Source organism: Zootoca vivipara, chromosome 2 (assembly GCF_965207765.1).
Source record: "Zootoca vivipara chromosome 2, rZooViv2.hap1.1, whole genome shotgun sequence".
Taxonomy (NCBI): Eukaryota; Metazoa; Chordata; class Lepidosauria; order Squamata; family Lacertidae; genus Zootoca; species Zootoca vivipara.
Genome location: NC_142584.1, coordinates 20,289,007 through 20,313,089, shown reverse-complemented (window position 1 = coordinate 20,313,089; position 24,083 = coordinate 20,289,007). Strand labels below are relative to the sequence as shown.

At 40.6% G+C, this 24,083-nt stretch overlaps 1 protein-coding gene across 5 annotated transcripts in view; it reads right to left on the bottom strand.

Annotated features, from left to right (window-relative positions):
* HELZ (helicase with zinc finger) overlaps window positions 1-24,083 on the bottom strand; it is a 107,494-nt gene that overhangs the window by 18,251 nt on the left and 65,160 nt on the right. For all 5 annotated transcript variants that reach the window (XM_035104007.3, XM_088662983.1, XM_035104008.3 and 2 more), the window contains exons 18-25: window positions 21,880-22,025; window positions 19,506-19,653; window positions 17,609-17,792; window positions 16,135-16,363; window positions 15,121-15,325; window positions 8,677-8,728; window positions 7,379-7,581; window positions 3,585-3,792 (exon numbers count right to left, since the gene is read on the bottom strand). In XM_035104007.3, coding sequence (XP_034959898.2) covers window positions 3,585-3,792; window positions 7,379-7,581; window positions 8,677-8,728; window positions 15,121-15,325; window positions 16,135-16,363; window positions 17,609-17,792; window positions 19,506-19,653; window positions 21,880-22,025 — 1,375 coding nt within the window. The remainder of the gene's footprint in view (window positions 1-3,584; window positions 3,793-7,378; window positions 7,582-8,676; window positions 8,729-15,120; window positions 15,326-16,134; window positions 16,364-17,608; window positions 17,793-19,505; window positions 19,654-21,879; window positions 22,026-24,083) is intronic.

Genomic DNA, 24,083 nt, shown 5'->3' with positions numbered 1-24,083 from the left:
AGGCGAGTTTTTGTAGATGCTTTCCCTTTAAAATCTTTTTGCTTTTAAGATTTTAAGAAATCCTTTTATCAGTGAGCAAACAAAGCTGTACTTTCCTGCCCTCTCCCTGCCAAGCAATACAGTGGTACCTCGACATCCGAATGATTCGACTTCCGAAGGTTTCAACTTCCGAAGTCGACAACTCCAGAAGTCTTTTTGCCGTGCGCGTTCTGCGCCTGCGCAAAGCTGCGTGCGCGGTCGGCGCATGCGCAGAAGCGCGAAATCGCGCTTCGCACATGCACAAAAGCGGTGCTTCGACAACCAAAGACTTAGACTTACGAAGGCGGCTGCGGAACGGATCATCTTCATAAGTCGAGGTACCACTGTACTCTAAACATACCCTGTATGCCATGATAAATTGGTCAATTGCCTGCCCTAGACAGAGCTGCAATCCCTCTGAAAAGGAAGGTCCTGAATCTGGGGGTACTTCTAGATTCTAGATTATTACTGGAGGCAGAGGCCACAGCAGCCAGAAGTGTGTTTTATCAGCTTCAGCTGCAGCCGCTTCTGGACCAGGATATGCCAACTAGAGAGGTCCATGCATTAGTGAATTCACGAAAGTGCACAATTGCAGCTCCTTTCTCTATAAGAAAATCTGCTGCAAGATGGTCATTTTGGGATCAGGCAAAGGATTCATCTAGGCAGCATCCTGTTCGCACAGTGGCCAAGGAGATGCATATTCGAAGGCTGCAAGAAGGACCTGAGTGCAACAGCCCCTAGCGTCTTCATTTCTGAAACCTTTAACTTTTTAAAGCTAGCTGCTTATCTTTTATTCAGGACTAGCATTATTTTTAAAAGTTCACAATGCTAAGTTTCATCTGCAGGAAAAACTAGCCTTGAAGTTTAATTGCTCGTTCTTTAGTGCTTGGTGGTATATTGAGTAAATAAAGAATTAAATCTGACTTGTGTGAAAATAGAGGCCTCTTGTGCTTCTTAATTTATAATAAATTGATGGTATTTAGCACCTTTCACAGACAAACCCAAATCAGATTCAGGGACAGTCATTTTCTTCAGAGAGACAGAAGACTGTGTGCAGTGAATTTCACAATATTTCCTTTATCCTCCCCCGGCTACACTATTAAAAGTTCAGGAAATTTAACTTCCCCGTTCAAATGTATTTTTCCCGTGTATTCTGTCCTCTTCCACTATGGAGATTACTATGGAAGAAATTAAGGATGTCACGTCATATTTGCTTCTGGAATTATCCTAGCTTTCATGAATCTAAATTAAGTTTCTTCTCATGACTATATCCATGAACTAGTTAGTGTCCAATTAACTTTTGAATAACATCTTTGCCAGGCATAACACTGTGACAGCTCATATGTCTACAATATTGGGGAATATAGGAAGCTTTTCAGTTATGCACCTCAGTACCCTGAGCTCTCAACACATGGATAACTCTGCTTTTCAGAGATTTAATGAGGCAGATTTTTGAACTGCATAGCTTTAAGGGAAGTCATCCTAACAGCACAAATGGAATCAGAGCAATTTCAATTTCGATACAGCGCTCAGTCCCTCAGCATTAAAAAGCTGTCTTGCTCTGAAATAGATTTTATGCTAATGATATTATGGAGTTTTGTGCTTATTGTTTCATAATGGATATGTCAGATTTGTTTTTCCAGTTTGAGCCAAAGCCTGCATTTTGGAAGGCAATGGAGCTACCAACACGGGCACGGCAAGCACTATTTGTCATTTTTTATTTATTATGCAATTTTCATAATATTGTATCTACTGTAATCCAGTAGTGCTGGTGTGCACATTGCACCTCTGATGCCCCAATAAATGGCTGGTGCACACATGCAGGGAGTATCAGGGAACATTATGCAACAACAACAGAGAATCCCACTGCTCATGTAGTTTATTTTCCAGCTCACAGAATAGGGCAGCAGTGCCTATGCATGCAGATGTCTATGTGCACATCAATAGCCCCACTGACCATTGATGGTCATTATCTGACATTTGGGGACATTTTTATACCATTGTCTTAAAAAAAAGCCTGTGAAAAGATACTTAGGTTACAATTCTGAGAATGATATGCACTACTAAATTAATTACTGCTCTAATGGTGCTGGTGGATCCTGTCCATAACAAAAGATTAAGGGTTATATTGCAGCAGCAATACTTCTGCTGAAGGCCTGCTACAGGATTTCAAGGCTCACCCTGTATATCATGGGACACCTTCCTGCAACATGCCACCATTTTCTGATTTCTCCTTTCCCTGTTGTATGTCAGGGGAACATACAGCCACTATATTTATTTCACGTTGCAGCTTGGAATTTTTTTTTAAAAAAGATTTTTTTAAAAAAAGATTATCCATCTCATACCACCTTGCTGCTGCTGAAAGAATACAGTGGTACCTTGGTTGTCGAACTTAATCTGTTCAAAAACCAAGGCGTGGCTTCCAATTGGCTGCAGGAGCTTCCTGCACTCAATCGGAAGCCGCAGAAGCAGCATCGGACGTTCGGCTTCTGAAAAACCGGAAAACTCACTTCCAGGTTTGCGGCATTCCGGAGCTGATTTGATCGGGAACCAAGCCATCGACAATCAAGCTACCACTGTAGTGGTAAAGGTAAAGGGACCCCTGACCATTAGGTCCAGTCATGAACGACTCTGGGGTTGGGGGGCTCATCTCACTTTACTGGCTGAGGGAGCCAGTGTACAGCTTCCGGGTCTTGTGGCCAGCATGACTAAGCCGCTTCTGGCGAATAAAAGCAGCGCACAGAAAGCAGCGCACCTATTTATCTACTTGCACTTTGATGTGCTTTCGAACTGCTAGGTTGGCAGGAGCAGGGACCGAGCAGCGGGAGCTCACTCCATTGTGGGGATTCGAACTGCTGACCTTCTGATCGGCAAGCCCTAGGCTCTGTGGTTTAGACCACAGTGCCACCCGCATCCCTGTAGTGTTATTTCTGGACAAAAGGATAGCAGCTGCTTCAACCTGAACAGGGGTGGGGAACCCATGGTCTGCAAGCCAGAGATGGCCCACTTCAACAGACTCCCTGGGTTCCCTCCAGTAGGGAGCAGCTGACAGAGGAAAGGGCACTGATGTTGTACAAAGAACGTGAATGCAGCTTCCATCTCTGCGATAAGACCATAGAAACACTGCTGGGTGAGGCCAAATGGCCGCTAGTTGGCATCCTGTTCTCACAGTGGCCGATCAGATGCCTAGAGGAAACTCACAAGCGGCACCTGAGCACCAGAGCACTCTCCTCTCTGCTGTGATTTCCAGCAACTGGCATTCAGAAGCATACTGCTTCTGACTGTGCAGGTAGAACATATCCATGGGGGTTAATGGCCACTGATAGCCCTATCCTTCATAAATTTGTCTAATCCCCCTTTAAAGTCTTTCACGCTAATTCATTAGACAGCCATCCTCACATAAACTATAAGATATGACACAGAATTATATGCCAGTCTTCACTGGAGTATATTTAAGTAAAGCTGAAAATTCCACATCCCCCAGAATTAGCAAAGTATTTAAGAATGAAGTGTACCAAGGTGGAAGCACATTGCCCTGCTTAAGAATTTGAAAAACAAAAACTTACTGCTTCGATTTTGTTCAAGTTGCTCTTTATCTGAATGTTGAAGCTGCTGTTGCCCTATACTAACGGGTGAGTGATGTCCAAGACCATAGGGTATAGGAGACCCACGTCCATGTGCTTGTAACAGATTCACATTATATGCCATGGCTGCTTGATGAGTAATGATTCGAGGGTCAACTGCAAACCTACTCTGATATCCTGTCCATGGTACCTATGTGATAAATAAATATGAACCGTATTGTTTACGTCTTTGTAAGCACACACACTTGGAAAAATATACAGTACCAGTGAAAACAGAGATTCCATTTAATCTCCCAAAATAACTAGCACAAACGAATGGGGGGGTGTACTTTCAAAAGTCAAAGGGCACGTTTTGAAATGGCAAACTCATTTGGTAACCTAATATAGGGGTACCTTGGTTACCGAACAGCTTGGCCCCTGAACAAATCGGCTCCCAAATATTGCAAACTCGGAAGTAAGTGTTCCGGTTTGCGAAAGTTTTTTGGAAGTCAAATGTCTGTTTCAGCTGTCGGCATTGTTTGCGGGGCCAATTGGCCAATCAGAAGCCCCAGCTTGGTTTGCAAACGTTTTGGAAGTCAAACAGACTTCTGGAACGGATTGAGTTTGGGAACCAAGGTACCACTGCACAAGCAAGCATTCTTCAAATCAACAAACCTCAATAGTGGCTGGGTGGCAAGTCTAGAGGCCCTGACCTACCTCAGTTACCTCTGAGGGCCTAGCTGCCACTCACGTTTACAAGCCTGCACCCACTTCTTCCAATATGGCAGGTTTGGGGACTGCTCCCTCATTGGCAGCTTCCCTGCCTCTCCTAACTGTTGATCCTGGTCTGGTTGTTTCTCTGGGAGACGTATCCCTGGTTCACTGGCCCTTACTGCCCTTGCTAATAAAGGTGCCTTGATATTGAGTCAGACCACTGGGCCCATCTAACTCAGTCTTCACTGACCAGGGACTCTAGGGTTTCTGGAAGAGTTCTCTCCCAGCCCTACTTGGAGATGCCAGGGATTGATGCTGGAGTTTCCAGTATGCAAATCCCTTCCCTTCCTACACATCCGAGCAACCTTAAGGGAGATTTTTTTATACCACTGTGTGCCATTTGTCACTGCTGTTTTACTTCTGGATAGGTCAGTCATAACCCAAGTAGCACAGCCCCAAACAGAATCCAAATTACAGTTTTATTTAATTTATTGAAATAATTTTACCCCACTTTTCAGTCAAACAAAGGCTCTTGGAGCAGGTTGCAGATCAATAAAAGCAAAGCAATCCCTGCTCTCAGGCTTACAGTCAAAAAGGTGAAGTTGTCCACTTCTGAACCAGATGGTGTATGGGCTGATATACATGGCAGTGAAGCCAGTATTTGGAGCTCATGTTCTCTCTACCCACAGCCTAAAATGGGTTTCAGATCCTGGTTTAAGGATACTTTTAGGCAGTGCTTTTTTCTGGGGGGACGCATACCCCTAAACATTTTGTGAAACTAAGTTTGGCCTCATTGAGGGGCAGTATTTCAATATGAGTAGGAAAATGAGAGTACCCCTTAACATTTTTTTAGAAAAAAGCACAGCTTTTAGTTAGCCTTGACTTTGGTTCATATTGTTGGAGAAGAACAACTATACTGGTGGGGTGGGGGGTTTACATACCAGAGGGTAGCTTACTGTCTTTTAACCAGGGTTAACAAACCAATAGCGTTACATCTACATTGGCTCCTAGTGATAGTAGACAACAACTTTCACTGAAGATTTGCTTTAAAATATTCTTTCAATCTTATTAAATGGTGGTTTAAAAATCTTTTGAAACCTTCACAGATGGACTTTAGCCTTGAATCATCTGTTCCTTAAAACTAAAATCAGTAGAACAACAAATAATTTTAAATATATTTCTTTGTGTGTTATCTCGCCAAGACACAGGTAGTAATAATGTATAAGCCTATCCACCTAACAGCCTTTTAACATCACATTTAAATAAAATACAAATATTTGGATTATTTTTCTTTGATATTAATAGAAAGCAAGATTGCATTACAAAGATGCAGCTGCTAAGCTTCATATTTCATTTAACTGTAACCATTAAATGCTACCTTCTGGTAACCTAGGTTTTTTTGGGGGGGGGGGGGGGACTGCATCTAAAATGAATGGAAGCCAATGGTCTTGCTATGTTAAAGAAAAATGGTACCAGATGGACCAAGCAGGAATATCTCCAAATAGAAGTTCATAGCAAGCCCCAAAATAGAAGTCATGAACAGGATTTCACAAACAAACATCAAATGGAGTGTGCATTTTATATAAACACAGAGCAATCTTGATTTACTTATCCTTGCTGAGTTTAGCATTTTGAAAACCGGGAGTGCCAGACCTCTCCCTATGCGGGCATGGGGGCACCAAAGAAAGTGAAGAAACAGGAAAATATTATACTGTATGTGCTTGGCCTCAAGTATATAGGTGGAACAGGAACAGAAATGTTTAAGGCATCCCCTTCAGATGTTTTGTACTACAACAACGCCAGCCAGTTTAGGGATCAACGGTGGCAAAACTGAGTGCCGTTGATTCAATCAACACACGCAGAACTAATTCAGGTGGCTGACCTGCCAATAGTGATGCTCCAGGGTTCAGTTCAGTTCCTGTTTTTAAGGGACCCCCCGGGACTCAACTGCGGGTTGAAAAGCAGTTATTCTTTGGCTTATGTATTCTTCCCAATTTTGTCAAGCATACACCAAAGTTTTGAAGTTGACAGCACCGTGGGCATAGTCCATATTACGTCATACCCTAGTCTTGTTCAAAAGCAAGAGTGTAGAAGAGAAGAAGAGGCGGGGGGGGGCGGGTTAATATGCAAGCCTAAAGCCTGCTTCAAATCTATTCTGTATGGCAGTGTTACATCTGCAATAGCTCAGAAAAGGATAATAGGTTTCTATTTCTCAAGTAAAGAAATAGAAAGAAACCCTAGGGACAGACCTAAGTAATATATCCAAATTTTCTATCACATCCCCAGGAGGCAAATTGGAGGCAGCCCGTTTGGTGCCATTTTTCAGCTCCTGAAATAGTGTGGGGAAGGGGTTGACCGTGGCAGAGGCTTCATGTCTGTTTTCTCTTTCTCTAAAAGCTGCTGACTCTGCCACTGGCTCTCAGAGAGCTGATAAGAAAGTCTCATAACAAAAAGTTAACATGGCTCTGTTTTTGTTAGCAAAAAATATCCTAAAGGATCATCTAGTCTGAACCATGGGTAGGCAAACTAAGGCCGGGGTGCCGGATCCAGCCCAATCGCCTTCTCAATCTGGCCCGCGGACGGTCCGGGGATCATCATGTTTTTACATGAGTAGAATGTGTCCTTTTATTTAAAATGCATCTCTGGGTTATTTGTGGGGCATAAGAATTCGTTCATTCCCCCCCCCAAAAAAAAATTAGTCTGCCCCCCCCAAAGGTCTGAGGGACAGTGGACCGCCCCCCTGCTGAAAAAGTTTGCTGACCCCTGGTCTGAACAGAACGAGCTCCTAAATGTTTTCGGTTACTGATATATCAAAACAAAGTAAAATTTACTGGTTAAACAATTAGCCTTAGAAGAGTTTTGCTATGAGCACAGCCCTGAGCTGAAAACCTGGCACCTCCGTTTGCAGCTTGTAACCTCATTGTGCCTTGGGGACTACCTAAGTAGTTCTAACTTCGAAGAATGTGGTGGTTAATTAACACTTTCTATGAATATATAAGTGCACTGTAATATTTCCCCAAAAAGCCCCGACCAAGCATTTTCAAATTGAAGAGGATGTCATCAACATGAAAGGGTATACTTACTGGCAAAGGCACAGACATGACCATATTTCCTCCATAAACAGCAGGTACATAAAGAATGCTTGTCCCAGTGTGAGGATCTATCCTTTGAACTGGACTAGGAGATTTCCCAAGGTTGGGATGAGGCCCAGAAGGAGGGGGAGGAGGGGGAGGAGGAGTATAGGCTCTGATAGGATTTCCAATTAAAACAGAAGGATTGGGCTGAACTGGAAAATAAACAAAACAAAAAATCCAACATGGATGTGAAGGTTATGGACTGTCAATACTTTCCCCAATACTTTGTCAATATTTGCCCAATACTTTGTAGGAAAAGTAGGTTCCTGTTGGAAATATAGCTAGCATTTCAGCGAGGTCTTTATTTTCTCATGTGTACAGCGTTTATAGAATTATCTCCACTATTATGTGGACTTTAATAATCAAGCTAGATTTGAAACCTTGTTTTTTCCATCAAAGCCTTCTGGTCTTCTGTTGTCATATTCCTCGATAGTATTTTCATTTTCTGCTGGTTAATCTTAAAACCTGCTAATGTACCAAGCTCTTTTCTATCTCTTTTTCCTTTCTTTCTTTCTTTCTTTCTTTCTTTCTTTCTTTCTTTCTTTCTTTCTTTCTTTCTCTCTCTCTCTCTCTTTCCTTTTTGTCATGTTTTTATCTAACTTAGATTAATGTTGGACAAAAAAGATATCTGATATTAAGTTTTGTATTTCTTTTTATAAAGTCTAATAAAAATGATTATTATTGATGGTGATAATAATAATAATAATAATAATAATAATAATAATAATAATAAAGATAACTGGGTCACACTAGTAACCACCAAGTTTAAACAAGCCATAAATTCATACGCTGATACATCTATTCAGATTTAATCCTTCCTCACTAGAAGGATCTCTGAGAAAGACAGAAAGGGTCTTGATCCCACTCATTCCCCACTCCTCCCTCTGTAAACACACTGCAAGAGGAAACAAATTGAGGGGTTCCCCTATTATCTGTGTTCTGGATCTCCACCAATCCTGGGAAATTAAAATTCCTTCAGTTTTATTTCTGAGAATCAGGAAAGATGCCTCAAATGCTATAGGATATTTCATCTGGTCACTAATTCCTTATCCCCACAGGGAGGGAGTATGGAAAAACAATGCTTCCTTATGACAATCCATGGGAAACATTCCAAACAGGTCCATAGATCCTTATTCTGAGATCCTTCCTCCTCACCACCCAAAAACATTCATTTCCACTGAGAAAATAAGCAGATCTGAAACCAATCAGCAATGATCCCCACCAACAATAGTTCACCAGGTGCTTACCAATTCCATCACTTTGAAAATGGTCGTTCTGATTATGGTGGTGGCCTTTCACCTTTAAAAAAAAATAGTGATAAAGTCATTCTAGCTATATAGCTTAGTATAAAATGAGTTGTAAAGATTGTATCCAGTTGTATGTATCCCTGCTAATGGAGTGTTGTGGACTTGAGGTATCAATATTAATTTCTATAAAGCACACAGAAGCTCAATAAGTGATAGAAGCTATACATATTACACAAAAATTAAATAATAAAAATGAAATAGGACACAAGCTTCCAACTGAGAAATTGTTATTTTCTAAATAAACTAGAAACTAGTGTGATAAATTAGAAAATTTAGCCTTTTGAATGCACAACTGATTAAGCGAACTCGAAAGTGAAACTGGTATATCATGAAACATTAAGTTCTGCTTCAGTAAGAACTAGGTAACCATAACACTATACAGTACAAGAAACAAAATAAAAAAATTCCTTCCTTAGAGACCAACTAAGTTTGTCATTGGTATGAGCTTTCATGTGCCAGACCAACACGGCTACCTACCTGTAACTAGAACTATACAAGAAATAATCAATACTGACTTGGACTTTCCTCCAAAGTGAATTAATTAGATTTTATTTATTAAAGGTGATAATTAAGGAAGCACATCAAAAGACAAAACTTTAAGTTCTGATAAATATTTAGAATCTACCCAATGCTAAGGGGTCAAGATTAGAAATAACTGTATAAAAAATTATTTATTGTCCTTGTATGTTGCAATTTGGTTAAAGTTCCTGCTATGCCACAATACTTCTTGGGTGATCTCAGTCCAGACACTATATTTTAACCTAACATTTCATAGGACTGTGGGGTGCCCTGAGGATTATACAAAAATATCATAAATATATAAGTAAATGCATACAAACTCATGCAATCATTTTAGAAACTGAAGAGAAAATTCCATGTGCTCAATTTAATATCTCAGAGACAACAGAGAGCAGCCAGCCCAATCTCTCAGATGATACATGAAAGAACAATGCCACCACCATCCTTGGTGGAAAGCTCAGACCCAACCCATAAACATGGCATCACCCACAGCCTTAACTCCCTGATTTGGGAAGCGGAAGAGGGGAGAGTGCATTGTACCAGTACTACGGCAGGGAGACATAGTGGCATATTGGGTCTGTGATATTAAAGCCTACCATGTCCTGCCTGGCTAATTCCCCCTATATGGGTTTATGAGTCGCTTGCCACCACACCCCGTGAGAGGAAAATGATCAGCTGACATAGCGGCAGTTGCAGGGGGAAAGCTCTCAGCAGTGGGGAAAAGATCAGTGGTCTCCAGAGCAGATAGTCGCCCATATGCAGGTTCAAACCCTGGAACATGTGGGATATGTCTGGATTGAGTGACTTGGTGCCGTGATTGGTGATTGATTGGCTCCCCAACTTAGGATGTTAATAGGTTCTCTGCTAATCTTATTGCTCATTTGCTTGTGTATCCCCTGCTTCTTGCAATGTTTGCAAAATATGATGCATGATGGTGTCCCGAATGCTAATGCCTCAATTTATAGCCCTGGTACCAACCAGTACCATCATGGGACGCAACGGAAGGCTGTCGGCCCGAAGACAAGAGGTGGGAATGGAGGAGAGAGATTTGCTAATTGGATTATTGAGCTAAATCTGATCCTATAATTTGCATTGCCTGCATTGTATAATTCTGACTGTATAATTCTGACTGTGTGGCTTAGCCCCCATATTCCTGTGATGCTTTTTCCTTAAAATGCTTTTAGTGCCTCTGTGTCTCTGTGTTAAAGTGTAATGAAAACATTCGACAGCAAGCAAGATGCCCTGCTAGCTATCAAGGCCGGATGGCTGGCATTGCCGGATGCTACCAGTCTGACGCACAGGACAGGGAAGATAGATAGGAACTCAAGCCCCCACATTCAAGGGTAGCATTGTTGAGTCAGCATGTGCTTATGAGAATGACAGGACACAGGAAGATCCATATATGTATTTGTAACCTATGACCCTCTTGCATGCACACTCTTACAGAGTGGATTTCTGAGGAGGGGGGAAGGAGCCCAAGAAGTGTATAATAATCTTTGCAAATTTGTCTTCCTTTACTCTTGTCGTGAAGGTGATCACCAAGAGTCTCTCGATATCGAGATTAAACTCTTTCTCTGGATTCAACCCTCGGTGTCGTTATTGACTGTCTCTGTCCCTGCCTGGGTGCAACTTAAAGAACCATTATTAATCCAATAAGGCTACAATATGAGCAGTTTTTGTCAAGTCAAACATATCTAATATTGTTCGCTTTCTGAGCATATTTACACACTACAGTTGAATATATGCAAATGGAAAGACAAACCAATGGTGAAATAGTATAAGCTAAGGTGCCAATGTCAGAGGTGGCTCAAACATAAATTCAGAGGTCATGATGCAACTAACCTCAGATCCATAGCCATCTTCTAAATAAGCAATATATCTGCTGTTCATAGATAATAGTGTAGAAGATACTGACGCCTGCTTATCAATATGTGGCCAAGCATCAAATGCGAAAACTCACTGATGCTTAAGAACATGAATTTCTCAGGGAAAAGGCAAATTCTATCCAATTTTGCAGCAATCTGAACAAATTAATCAGTACTCTGTCTATAGGCAGGTGAACTACAAATAAAATGGATTAAGAAAAATTATAAACCGTTTCACTACCTATTAAACTAAGATAATGGTTTGTTAATGTTCATAAACTAAGAAAGCAATTATATTTTCAAAGACCAGACACAAAAACATTATTTAATCTGGTATCGTGATTTCTTTACACATGTATGGTTTAATTAACAACTTTTTCCATAAGAGAGACTTTGACATTTGTTTTGCCACGTTTATCACAGTTGCTTTAAAATAGCTTTATTTCCAAATGTAAACAGCAAGTCTGTGAACAAATGGATTTGAAAGCCTGTCTTGTTTCATTGTTTTATCTGCATCTAACACTGCACCACCTGGTGATTTTTTTAAATGCAGCTTTGCTCTTCAAAATAGCCTTGCAGAGTTCTCCGCCTGTGGTCACACAGCGATTTCTGGATCAAATAAGACTTATTTGAAAAGTGAGTAAAAGTGTTTTTATTTTTAACCCATCATGTTCTGAGTTTTATCTCCATTCAGCTTGATTCTTTCTGACTTGCTGACTGCAGCTACAAAGAACGGTGTTTTAGAATAAATTATTCTACAATTAGGGATGCGGGTGGTGCTATGGTCTAAACCACAGAGCCTAGGGCTTGCTGATCAGAAGGTTGGCAGTTCGAATCCCCGTGATGGGGTGAGCTCACGTTGTCCGGTCCCAGCTCCTGCCCACCTAGCAGGTCGAAAGCACATCAAGAGCAAGTAGATAAATAGGTACCGCTCTGGCAGGAAGGTAAACTGTGTTTCCATGCGCTGCTCTGGTTCGCCAGAAGCGGCTTAGTCATGCCGGCCACATGACCCAGAAGCTGTCTGTGGACAAACGCCGGATCCCTGGCCTATAGAGCAAGATGAGCGCCGCAACCCCAGTTGTCCGCAACTGGACCTAATGGTTAGGGGCACCTTTACCTTTATTCTACAATTCATACTACAAATATTTCACTGTGTTTAGATTTGCTACACATTTATAAATAGGTCACTACTACCTGGGCCAAGATAGTCTCTTTTGATTATAGAGACTATCTTGGTGCACATCTTTCACCATTCTTTGGTACCTGAGTGCAGCTACATTTAAAGTAGGGTTTTGCAAACTTGGGTCTCCAGCTATTTTTGGACTACAATTCCCATCATCCCTGACCACTGGTCCTGCTAGTTAGGGATGATAGGAACTGTAGTCCAACAATAGCTGGAGACACAAGTTTGGAAAACCCTGGTTTGAATCATTGGCTTGCCTTTCCAGTAATTAGAACAGTAATTAGAACGAAAGCCCTACTCTGACTCTTATGGTAGTGACACCCTGGCAGGTTATCTGGTTAATGTAGGATTGGAGATTTATATACAAGACTGGACATCACAAGATGGTTTCTATGAATACCTTCCATTTAAACACAGACTTATTCTTTCACTACTCTGGCTCCAAGCTTTTCTTCAAAACTAAAATATATTACAATATACAGTAACAGCATGGCTTTTACACAAACCCAGAAGGCTAGTTAACAGACTTAATCAACCTACTGCAAACACAGTGTTAATTTCCCACAACTGTGTTCTTAACAACTACTTGGTTTTCTGCAATGTTGTGCCAAGAGAAACATAGGGCTCCCTACCCATTTTCCCACTTGTAACACAAGTCTGGATATGGGAAGGGGCATTCATGGGTATAGGAGAACTAAACCATGCATCTCACCAATCCTATTATTACCCCTGCATTCTCTGTTTTTGCAGAAAACAGGATCAAACCTACATTTTTGTGTAGATAACATCCAAGTTTGGCCCTCGGATTCTATGTTAAAATTCAGGTATACTAGCAACTTGAAATTTCATTTAGCATGTACTTTTCATGTACTGTTTCTTTGTCAATGAGAAAAGAAAGAAAATAGGTCTGTGGGAAGATTGTAGGTTTCAGCAGCTAATTTCATGACTAACTGTACCCTTTAAAATAATTTTCTTTGTGTCTCACAAAACCTCTTTTTATTATATTACAATGCATGTCAGAAATATTATGAGATTCTATCTTTGAATTAAAAACCAACATGACAAAGTTCCAACTTGTCCACCTTACTGAAACTTCTGCAGAAATGGAAATTGTATTAATATGGATCTTGAAAATGAAGAGCAATCTTTGGACATGCAGTTTCCTAAAAGACTAACATTTCAAAGCATTATTAATAGGTTTTAAAAGCTTCATTATATTACAGAAAATAATGAATTTTGTTAAATGAGCATTTCTAAATATAATAACTCTTTTTGAAAGGTTCACAAAAGATATTCCTTTCTGCGCTATCAAATAAAATCTAAGAAATGTAAATGAAAAACAGTATGAATTTGAAGTTTTCATGTAGATGTTAACTTGCGACAAAAACATAACATTTTGAGAAGCCTTCTTGTAAAATGGGATTGTTTTCCAAGGATCTAATACAACTCGTTTTAATTATCACAGCAAACATGGTCAATTAAAGTAATAAGTCTTATTAATACCCTTGACAACTAAATACAGAATATAATATTATTCTTCATAAACACAAGGAAGGGCCATTGTATGGTTTTCACAATTCCTGCCACTATCAATTCTCATAGGAGCATGTTATTGTTACAGCCTTTTAGATAAATATGTTTGGCTTCCTGAAGAACACTATATCAGTGCAATAATGAGTAAATGGTAAATGAATTCTGCACTGTAACAGTTTTCTAGGCTGCAAGTAACCACTGTTATTAGTATCATCTCCTGAAAAGTGTAAGGTACTGAATTATACTTTTCACATCAATTCTACCAGCTTTTAGCTGACTTATTGCCATACATTTTAGATAGCTGCTTTATATCTGGAGCAAAATTCTATTATGTAGTAACAACTTTATTTTAACACACAGGGTGTGTATGTGGTGTTAAGGGAGGGGTAGTACCTCTTGTAGGGGAGGCTCCTAGAAGCTGTTAGCATGCAACAACAGCCACACCCCGGGAACAGCTTTGACTGGCTGGCTAAACCAAGTGAGGGTAGCCAATGGGTCTCAAACCCTTGCATGCAAAAACAGGCTCCAGCAGAATGAGCAGGTAAGACCAATAGTGGGTCCAATGGTCAAGAAGGTGGTTTCTGCACTTGCTGTAGAGGGAAGTGATGTGGATGCGGATTGTCAAGCTGGGAAAGTAGCCCATCTAGGAAAAGGAATACTAAACCTCCACTGCCTTGTGGGATATCTTTGGAAGAAGAAAAGGCTAAGGAGTGGACCCTACACAAAGCCGGAGTGGAGTCCCTTGTACATCTCTTTCCAGCAACTCCTGCAGCCAAACTGGTGCCAAACTTATTGCTCTGCTTTCCTTGGAACCACATCAGTAAGGCTGTCATCCGTGCTGCCCAGGAGCTCCATACACAATGCCCAGGCTTCTGCCCCAGGCAGGGCCATCTTAAGCATATCTGGCGCCCTGGTGCAAAGATCCCTCCTGCGCCCCCCCCCCGGTTTCCCAGCGCGGCTGTCTGGCGGCCCGGCACCCTGCACCACCCAGCCTTGCCGTAGGGTCGGCCCTGGCCCCAGAGAGGTCATTCAAGTGCTGTTAATGCAGCAGTTTTGACTTCATCCTTGGAGGCACACTCCATTGCCTCTCAAGGCAGGTACATGCCAACAATTTTAACACACCCGGTCATATTAGGAACTCCTCAGCCCAGTATGATTTCTGCTCTTTGTTCACATAGGGAAACAGAACTACCAGTTTTGCCCATGCAGCCGTACAACGTCTCAACAGGTACCCCTATCGAGCCTTGCAAGCTCTTAATAGCTTTGCCCCAGGTAAAACTTTACCTTTGGTGGTGACTGCTGTAGTTTGTTAGCGTGTGATGAATGCTGCTGTCGCAACACCCGTGGAATAAATTCAGGAGCCAGCGGATTCAATACATAGGTTTTCTTTAACTCCAAAGCTTCCAGCTGAGCCTTGATCTGATCAAATGTGATACCATGAAGACTTTCATTTTCATGACAAAGGGCAATAAACCTTTCCCAAAATTTCCTAAAGAAGCCAAAAGAAAAACAATACTTAAGTTGCTTGTTTGCTACATACAAATTTTACAAATTAAGCCAGTACTCTGCTATGCTTCTATTAGTCACTTTGAATCCAGTACTATTTGATTATGAGACTACTTGGTATTGCATGCTTCTAAAATAATAAACATCAGCATTCAACCATTAGGAAGGTTTACTGACAGCATTTCTTAAAACATATTATGTCACAGAAGACTTAGTGCCAGAACTCCTATAAGGTTTTTGCCTTTGCTAGTAGACTCTTCAGAAATTGCACACTTTTACTAGGACTGTAACAATTAAAATATGCTCCTTATCTTAAAAGAAACAAGTGCCAAACAGACCCATCTAAGCTGTTTTTAGCATTTAAAAAAAATCTATTATTATTTCCAACAGCGCAATCTGGGCCTAATAGTGTACATAGATAATAATAATAATAATACCTTTATTGTCATTGTACAACCTGTGCACAATGAAATTCAAGCCTCCCAAACACTCAGTCTCATTGCACTCTGTGTTGGAGCATATACACTGGTAGAAGAGATGGCAATCCCTTAGGTATTAATGACAGGCCCTAAACTACAGGCCAGGATAGATAGAGGGTCAAGGATGCTGCTTTCTCTAAGCCTCAAAATATCTGAGTATGTTTGGAAAGTCAGCAGAAGCCAGCCTAGTGGGGAACAGCCCACATATAAGCATGACAATGGATTTATTTTCTAACTACAGGCAAACTGTCCGTTACCAAATACACAGAAAAGGTCCTATTCACTGTTTGTTCACACCCCACATTTGGTGTACCTGCATCTTCCAATGGAACACAGAGCAATAGGGTCTCCCACCACAGCTACTAGGGACTGTGCTCTTGTTATGGCTGTGTTGAGAAGTTTGTAATTGGACAAAAAACCATAATCCAAGTCTTCAGTTGAATCTTCCAATAAATGCTCCTTCCGTTTTATTGGTGTTTGCTTGTGTTTGCATGTGTGCCGTGTTCGTACCGTGCTGAGAAACAACACTCGAAACTGCTTTCCTGAAGAAGAGGGGAAAGTCTGAGATAATTTTAGCCAATTTCTTTGCTGGACATACAACCATGTAATTCTGGCAATTGGATAATTAGTGCTCAACTAAAAAGCTTTGTACTAAAAAAAAAGAGTTTAAACAATTTGAAAATGCATTAGAAGTAGCCAGAATCATTTACAGGTCAAAGTCTTCATCTTTTACTCTAGCAGTAATTATGCTTGATCTTTTTTGGCTTTATACCCTTTATGTTTCACCAGTAACGTCTATTAAATGTGTGTGACATTAAGTTCAGAGATCTTTTTTTTTAAAAAAAATCCCCATTATTAATCTTAGCCATTAAAACCCTCTAAGTTGATAAAAGACAGGCCATAATAGGGCAGTTAACAGTGATAATTTGGCTGCGGTCGTTAATTTCTACTGCCCCATCAATTAATCTTCACAATAATTACTTAGTCTGTGAAACTGCAAAGGAACATACTAATTTAGAGTTCAACCATAGGACTCCACATAGGAATACAGGGCTATGTCTGTTAATCCATTTTCAGGAAAAGACTAGAACTATTACGAAGCTGGAGCCCAAGAAATAACAGGGGTTGCTAATCTGTGGCCCTCCAAATGTTGCTGAACTATAATTCCCTTCACCTGCAGCCACCATGGCCAATAGTCAGGGAAGGTGATATTGGATGCCCACATGCCAGTCGCCCTGTTCTATTATATTTTTTATTTATAAAAATATTTATAAGCCACCCACTCATAAAATACCATGTCAATGCACAACAATATATGCACAATATGATGTATGCATGGAGCATCAGACATGTAGAGGCTTCCAAATTTTCTTCTTTTAGCAGAGGAACAATCTACACATTAAGATAGGACTGGGGATCATGTCCCATGCAGTTACACAAAAAAAATGCATTACTGCTTTGGTATTCAGCGACAGAGAACTATGTGGCAATAAATTGTGGGCCCTGCTTAACAATGACACTAAACAGCAGTTACAACTTGCAGACCATGTCGGAATAGTACTATATATTTAGCTATGCGTTAACTGTAACTACGATATAAATTACATAAATTCTTTTATTATCGCCAGGTACAAACACGAAGTAAAAGTTGCTTTATATTCAACAGCTATTAGGGTTGCAACTTAAATAAAACATCAGATACAGTCATGTAAGCTGCTGATAACTTTGAGGTTGTTTCAGATTCTCTGCCAAGTTCACAGATCCTTAGATATACAGGTGCTACTTACCCTGAACATTTAGCACTCTTTCAACACTGACATCAGACAATCTTTTTTTCCGAAGCTCTGCCCGAATTCTGAACACTTGATCAGCATATGGTGTTACAACACCTATGCTGCCGTCATCCAGTTTCCCCCAGGCTACAGGCCACTTTCTCCTCAGTTCTTCCACACGTTCTACAACTTCAAACACCTTGAAGGGGAGGGGGAAATCATGCTAAGCACTGGCTTTTTCTGGTCTGGTATAAATAATTTGGATAAAATCTAATACTTCAAAACAGGTATTAACAGAAGCATATATATTATCATGATCCTCCCCCATGATCGTAACACGATAGTTTGTAGGTGTCTCACCGCAATGATGGATAACTGTATCCATAATTGCTTTACATAAGCTATTAGAAGGGCTCATGGAATTAGTAAGGAACCTAAACTACCTAAACCTAACAGTCACTTGTTGAATTAGATAGTGCTAATGCCTATTTATGGATTTTTCATTTTTCACTACAGATTTGTTTTCTTCATACAGTACTTTGAAATGTGAAACAGCACACACCAAATGCTGCATATTAATGGGTCACAGGACACTGCAGGTGGCCTCATTATGGCTCAATACAACTGACTTTATTTCAAAATCACTGAAACAACATTGCATAAATGCCCCGGGTAACAAAGATGCACAAATTTGTCACTGATTGTTTTTGTAACATGACACTACAGTATTGTGGTGACAATCACATACCAACCTGTAAGTTGTCAGATTCTCACAGGTGCCTGCAAATGGGTGGGCTGAAGTAGCACTTGAGAAATCTGAGGAGGACAACTCAGAGGCAAGTACCAGTTGATCATTTTCCATGTTGTCTCAGGTGCCACTCCACAACATGAGCCACACAAATCCTATTCAACCCTGGGAGAGTTGGTTAAATTGTAGACTCAGATAGGTTTTATCCGTTAGAGAGAACAGATTGTGAAGTGGCTCCCAGTCAGAGTTAGATTATCTGAAGGCAGACTACGCTCAACCTAGCTAAGGGGAAGGCTGAGATTATAGGACAGGCTGGAGGTTTTATGGATAGGGTAAAAGAAAAGCAATCCTAGAAAGAATTTCTCTCTCCCATGGCAGGGTGTAAGCACTGAGTTACCACAGTTATTAAACATCACTGTTAGAAATGTCTGTTTCAAACAAGTATTGTGTCTATATACAAACTCTTTTGAGTGAAAACAAAGTTTCTGGTTTGTTTTTTTAAGTGCCTCAACTTTACTTAGTTTATCTGGGTGTGGGGTGAGTGGTCGCAGGTTCCCTTTCACTTATTTGTAACATCCTGCTACTGGGAAATAAAAACACTAAACCATGAACACTAAAAACCTCTGCTGTGGGAATACAGCGAGGATTTAACCAATGACACACAATAACCAAGAACAATCTGAATTTCCTGTCTTCAGCTGCAAGAGGGCAACGTTACCAATCCATGGCATGTATTCATCCACCTCTGGAGAATAATTTGTAGGTCCTGGCTATATAAAATTCTTAGAGGCTAAGATCTAAAAATATCCCATGCCTCTTCAAGCAAGTAGCATTTGAGGTGGCCAAACGAAAAAGCCAAACAGCCAAAAAAACACTCATGCACTAGCATCCAAAAGGCCAATCGGCACATCCTTATGATACGATTGTCATCACTTCATCATGGGCTGAAATTCAAAACAGTGTGTGGCTTGAGAGTCATGTGAAAAGGTCCTTGCTTAGGGACAAGTCATACTAATTTTAAAGCAAGCACTCTCTATTTCTTAGGGTCTTAGACTAAGACAAAGAACAAGTCATTCTTAAAAAAAAATACTTTCTGGAGCAGATTAAGTGGAGTGAAAATTATGATTATTGAGAAAGCAATTAAAGGTGAAACCAAAGTGCTACCTCTGCATTGTTGTAAAAAGCAGTACTGTTTTTTTCTTGCACATCTTCTCCTCGCGCCGTGAAGAAAGTCAGCGGGTAGAAATCCTTGTGTGCTGGCTGCTTTCCACTTGCCATCAATTTGCCCTCATAGAAAAGTTCAGATGTGTAACTGCAATGGAGTAAAATGCAAAGTAAAATATGGAAGCTATGTGCTGCTTTAAAAACTCAACGCCAAACAAATAGATAAATAAATAAATAAATAGAATAAGGTTTACAGTGAAAAACGGCTCCTTCCCAAGAATGGGGATGGCAAAAGAGGAGGGAGAAATGACATATAGGCCGTTGTGCACTTTCATGCCTCTCCCACAGAAAGACTGAATGAGGTTGAAAAGGAGGCAGGCAAAGCTTATTTCCCAGTTTGCACTCCTTTCTACCTGTCCCTGTGGGAAGAGAACTCTGTTCCTTCATTCTCCTGCCCCAGGAAGCAGGGTGCTGTTGCTAGGTAGCAAGCAAGCCATTTTACAGAAACAGAAGTAAAGCACACAGTGTCACAGAAAGGGAACATCCTCATGTGCCTAAATTTCCTTTTCCCACCCTGGAAGATAAATGCAAAAACAAGAAGGTGGGGTTTCTGTAAAACTTGTTCCTGATCAGGGCTGTGGATTGCCAATGATTGGACAGATTAATTTAACTTCAGTGGTGTTTCTACATATAAATTAGGATGAACAATCTATTCCTATCCAGGGAGAATGTGTCTACTGTCTATGATAAAATATTCAAATGTATTTTGAACACAGAGCACCTAAGACGAGAGTCTGATATATTACAAAGGGCAAGAGACAAAAGACACTAATAACTAAATGTGTATTAAAGGGTATTTAAAATGTACACATTAATAAGGCATGATGTTTAAGATAAGAAAAATCGAACATGACGGGTGATGTGGAACACATGTGCATCTTTTTAGCTTTTAAGCACACCATGAATCTTGTGCAAAATCCTCTGGAGCTTTCCAGATTCTTTATGGCATTGCAACATCAAAATTAATTAATTATAATATGGTCCGTTATGATTGCTGAGAGCTTTAACCTCCACACACACACACACAACGTACTCATTTAAAGACATTTATAGTTTAATTGCTGAAGCATTTCTCTGCTCATATTTTTTAACTGAGAAATAAATGTCTTTATTAATAAGGCTGTTAGAATTCACATAAATGGTGAAAGCAACTGCTTTACAACCAGTAGCAGCCAGTGGGGCAGCACAGATGCTGCTCACCTGCCTTTCGAACACTGAGCATGGAGAGGGGGAGCCAAGCACAGGGGATGAGGTGTGTTTTGGGCGTGGGGAGTGGGTAGCCCAACGGTAGCCTTCTGCCACCACATCCAGACCAAACTTCACTCCCCATGCTCTCCCCCCCCCCCAAGAACCAATGGCGACGCTTGGTGTTTGGAATGCCCGTGAGCATTGTCACACCACCTGTGCAACCCCACCAACTGCAACTCTTTTCTGTGTCATCCTATGAACTTAGCAAGGTTTACTTTGCGGTGGGCATAGGACCGCAACCACTTGTGCAGGCATCAGCAAACTTTTTCAGCAGGGGGCCAGTCCACTGTCCCTCAGGCCTTTGGGGGGGGGCGGACTATATTTTGAAGAAGAAAAAATGAACAAATTCCTATGCCCCACAAATAACCCAGAGATGCATTTTAAATAAAAGGACACATTCTACTCATGTAAAAACACGCTGATTCCCGGACCGTCCATGGGCCGGATTGAGAAGTGATTGGGCCAGATCCAGCCCCCGGGCCTTAGGTTGCCAACCCATGCTCTTGTGTCTTCACTTTATGCAGGGAACAAGTAGAGCCCAAATATTGTATTATAAACATAGTCTCACTGATGCTTACACTCTCACTTTCTCTTGTGAGTTGGATTCACTCCCAACTGATTTGTCCAAAATCAACACATAACTAATATAAAACAAGACCAAATACGAGCCAATTTTTTTAAAAAATATTGAATAAATCTCTTCCACACATCAAATGATTATCTGCCAAGCAAGTCTGAACTTTTTTAGAAGCTTAGTGCATTTCCTTTATCTGCATCAGCTAGACCAGTTTTTGTCAACCTTCTTAAAATTTTGCTGCAGCTTCAGTTGTACCAACCACAATTAAGGAAGCCCTGATAAGCCCTGATAAGTCATTCTAAGCTTCACGAAATAATGTTCTTATGTTCATTTTAACATAAAAACTAGTGTTTTATTATAATGAAACTTCTAGAAGAGTGTTTTCAATTTGGGACTGCAATGGCAAAGGACTTTAAAAATAAAGTTTTCTATTAGACACTTGCATCAGCCACGCAAAAAGTGTGATACAGTGAAAAAGTTCACACCTACTTGATGATAGCTTCATGGGAGCGATAGTTCTCACACAGCAAGATCCTGCAAGGAAATTCTGCAGGGTAGTGTTCATAGAGGCGGTCAAGCAGCGAGACGTGAAGATTTCTCTCTCTGGCAAACTCACTGTAGACAAAAGGACTAAGCTGCATCAGAGAAAAAACGAAAAGAAAATGTTATTTATGAGCTTTATAACTGAATGATCGTGTCTGTGCACAACATGATCTCATGCTGTGTTGTAAAAGATCAGGAAAAACTAACTGCAAATCCATAGAAATGGCATTAAGTGTCTTAAACTAAGGTGAAGAAACAACTAGGATGACACTTTATTCATAGCTTGCTCCCTGTACCCACAGGCAGCAAAATAACATGATTAGCAATGTCTGCAGCTCTTGTAGCCCCAAAGCAAAGACCTGTCTCAGTCCAAATCTAAAAACCTGAGAATCCAGTGCCTGTATTTGGTTACTATATATATTTCATGACAAGGCAGCCCAGTCCTAAAACTACAAGAGGAACAAGCTGAGCACACGCACACTCTTCCTTGTTAAAAACAACAACTGGAGTGATTTCCTCATTTCCTGTGGCCCAGAGAGAAGTACTGGATAGATGATGACATGTCGGGGGCTCCTATTTATAATCTAGGAGCGCACCAGAGAGGGAATGCTTTCTCCCAGGTGTGCCCCAAGGCTCAACCTACAAAAGCCAGCCAGCGATGCTGATTCATCCCACTGGGCCAACGCCAGTCTGTAGAAGGCCAGGCAGCTGCTAGGATCATGCATCCACTAGCTGCCTGCCACACAGGAGGTTCTCTACCGAAGCCTACCTCACAACATGTCCTCATCCTATGTGAAGGCATTGGGCTATTACTCTGACCCTTCTCTGTCTTTAATAATCATTTTCACAATTGCCCTCTTTTTCAGTTCCTATTCTGTTGCAATTTTTTATTCTACGTGTGATAAGACTGCTCTTATCCACACATTTCCCTCTGAAATTTATGTCTTTTATTGAAATTAAGCTAACCTTTTGCAGTTCTGTGATTCCTGCCAAAAAAAATTTCTTATAGTAGCTTAGCAATTCTGTCTCCCTCAAAGACCACACCATAGAATTTTACGCTTTTGTCCTTTTCACACGTGAGCTTTCACATCTTCACATTATATTTTTCATGTGGGATTTGTGCTCCATGCTTTCTTTCCTATTCATCTTTTCCTGGTGATAGCCTATTTGCCTCCGTTCCCTCTCTTTTATTATTCACATGCACTTAACATCTCTTCTTTCTTCATTTCTTACTCTCAGAGTCATTTTAACATTAATGTCAATTCCACTTCTAATATAGCTATTTAGCATTCTGGTGGGGCTGCCCTTTGATTCATCCCTAGTGATCATACTCTGAATCTTGTTCTGAGTTACCACTTCATACTTTTTTTCTGTTGTTGTTTTAAAAAGTGGTGCTGGTACTCATTTCTTGAAAAATTGTAAAATCTGCTTCCCACACTCCCCTCTTCCCGTACTCCCTCCCCACTTTACTAAACTTGTGACGAACTTATAATAATTTATCCATAATTATTTAATTTCGAAACTGCAAAAAGGTCACAAGCAAAGTGTTCAATCACCATGAATGAGATACCTATGTACTATGACTTTCTTCCTAAACGAGGAGAAAAATATATTTATATTTAACTGCACAAAATGCCATAGCTTATCAGCTCAAGGTTTTTCTTTTCCTAGTTCACACATCCTGACAGAGAGTAAATGGAGGGAAGTCAGCTAAGTTCTGGTGATCCCCATTGTGGAGATCACAAGCACAACATGATGCTGTTGCCATCTAGCAACAAGGAACATTCCCATTTTTAGGGAAATAATACACAATGGCTTGTATACATGCACATTCAATACACACACCATACACAAGACAGACCACAGACACAGATGCATCCCTCTCTCAAACACACAACACATATACAAAACCAAACTTCTCTCTTTCTTCCCAAATGCATCTCTCTCTCAGAGACCACATGCATACTTCCTCCTTCCCCTTCTCTCTCTTACTCTCTCTCTCTCTCTCTCTCAACTCTCTTTGATCCTTGACATGACATTGCTCTAAAAAAAAGTTGTTGGTATGGAGTAACAGGGCGTGCCATGAGAAAAAAAGCCCTGGTTATACTGTACTGGTTATTTCCAAATGGCTTACTGTGCCTTAATTCATC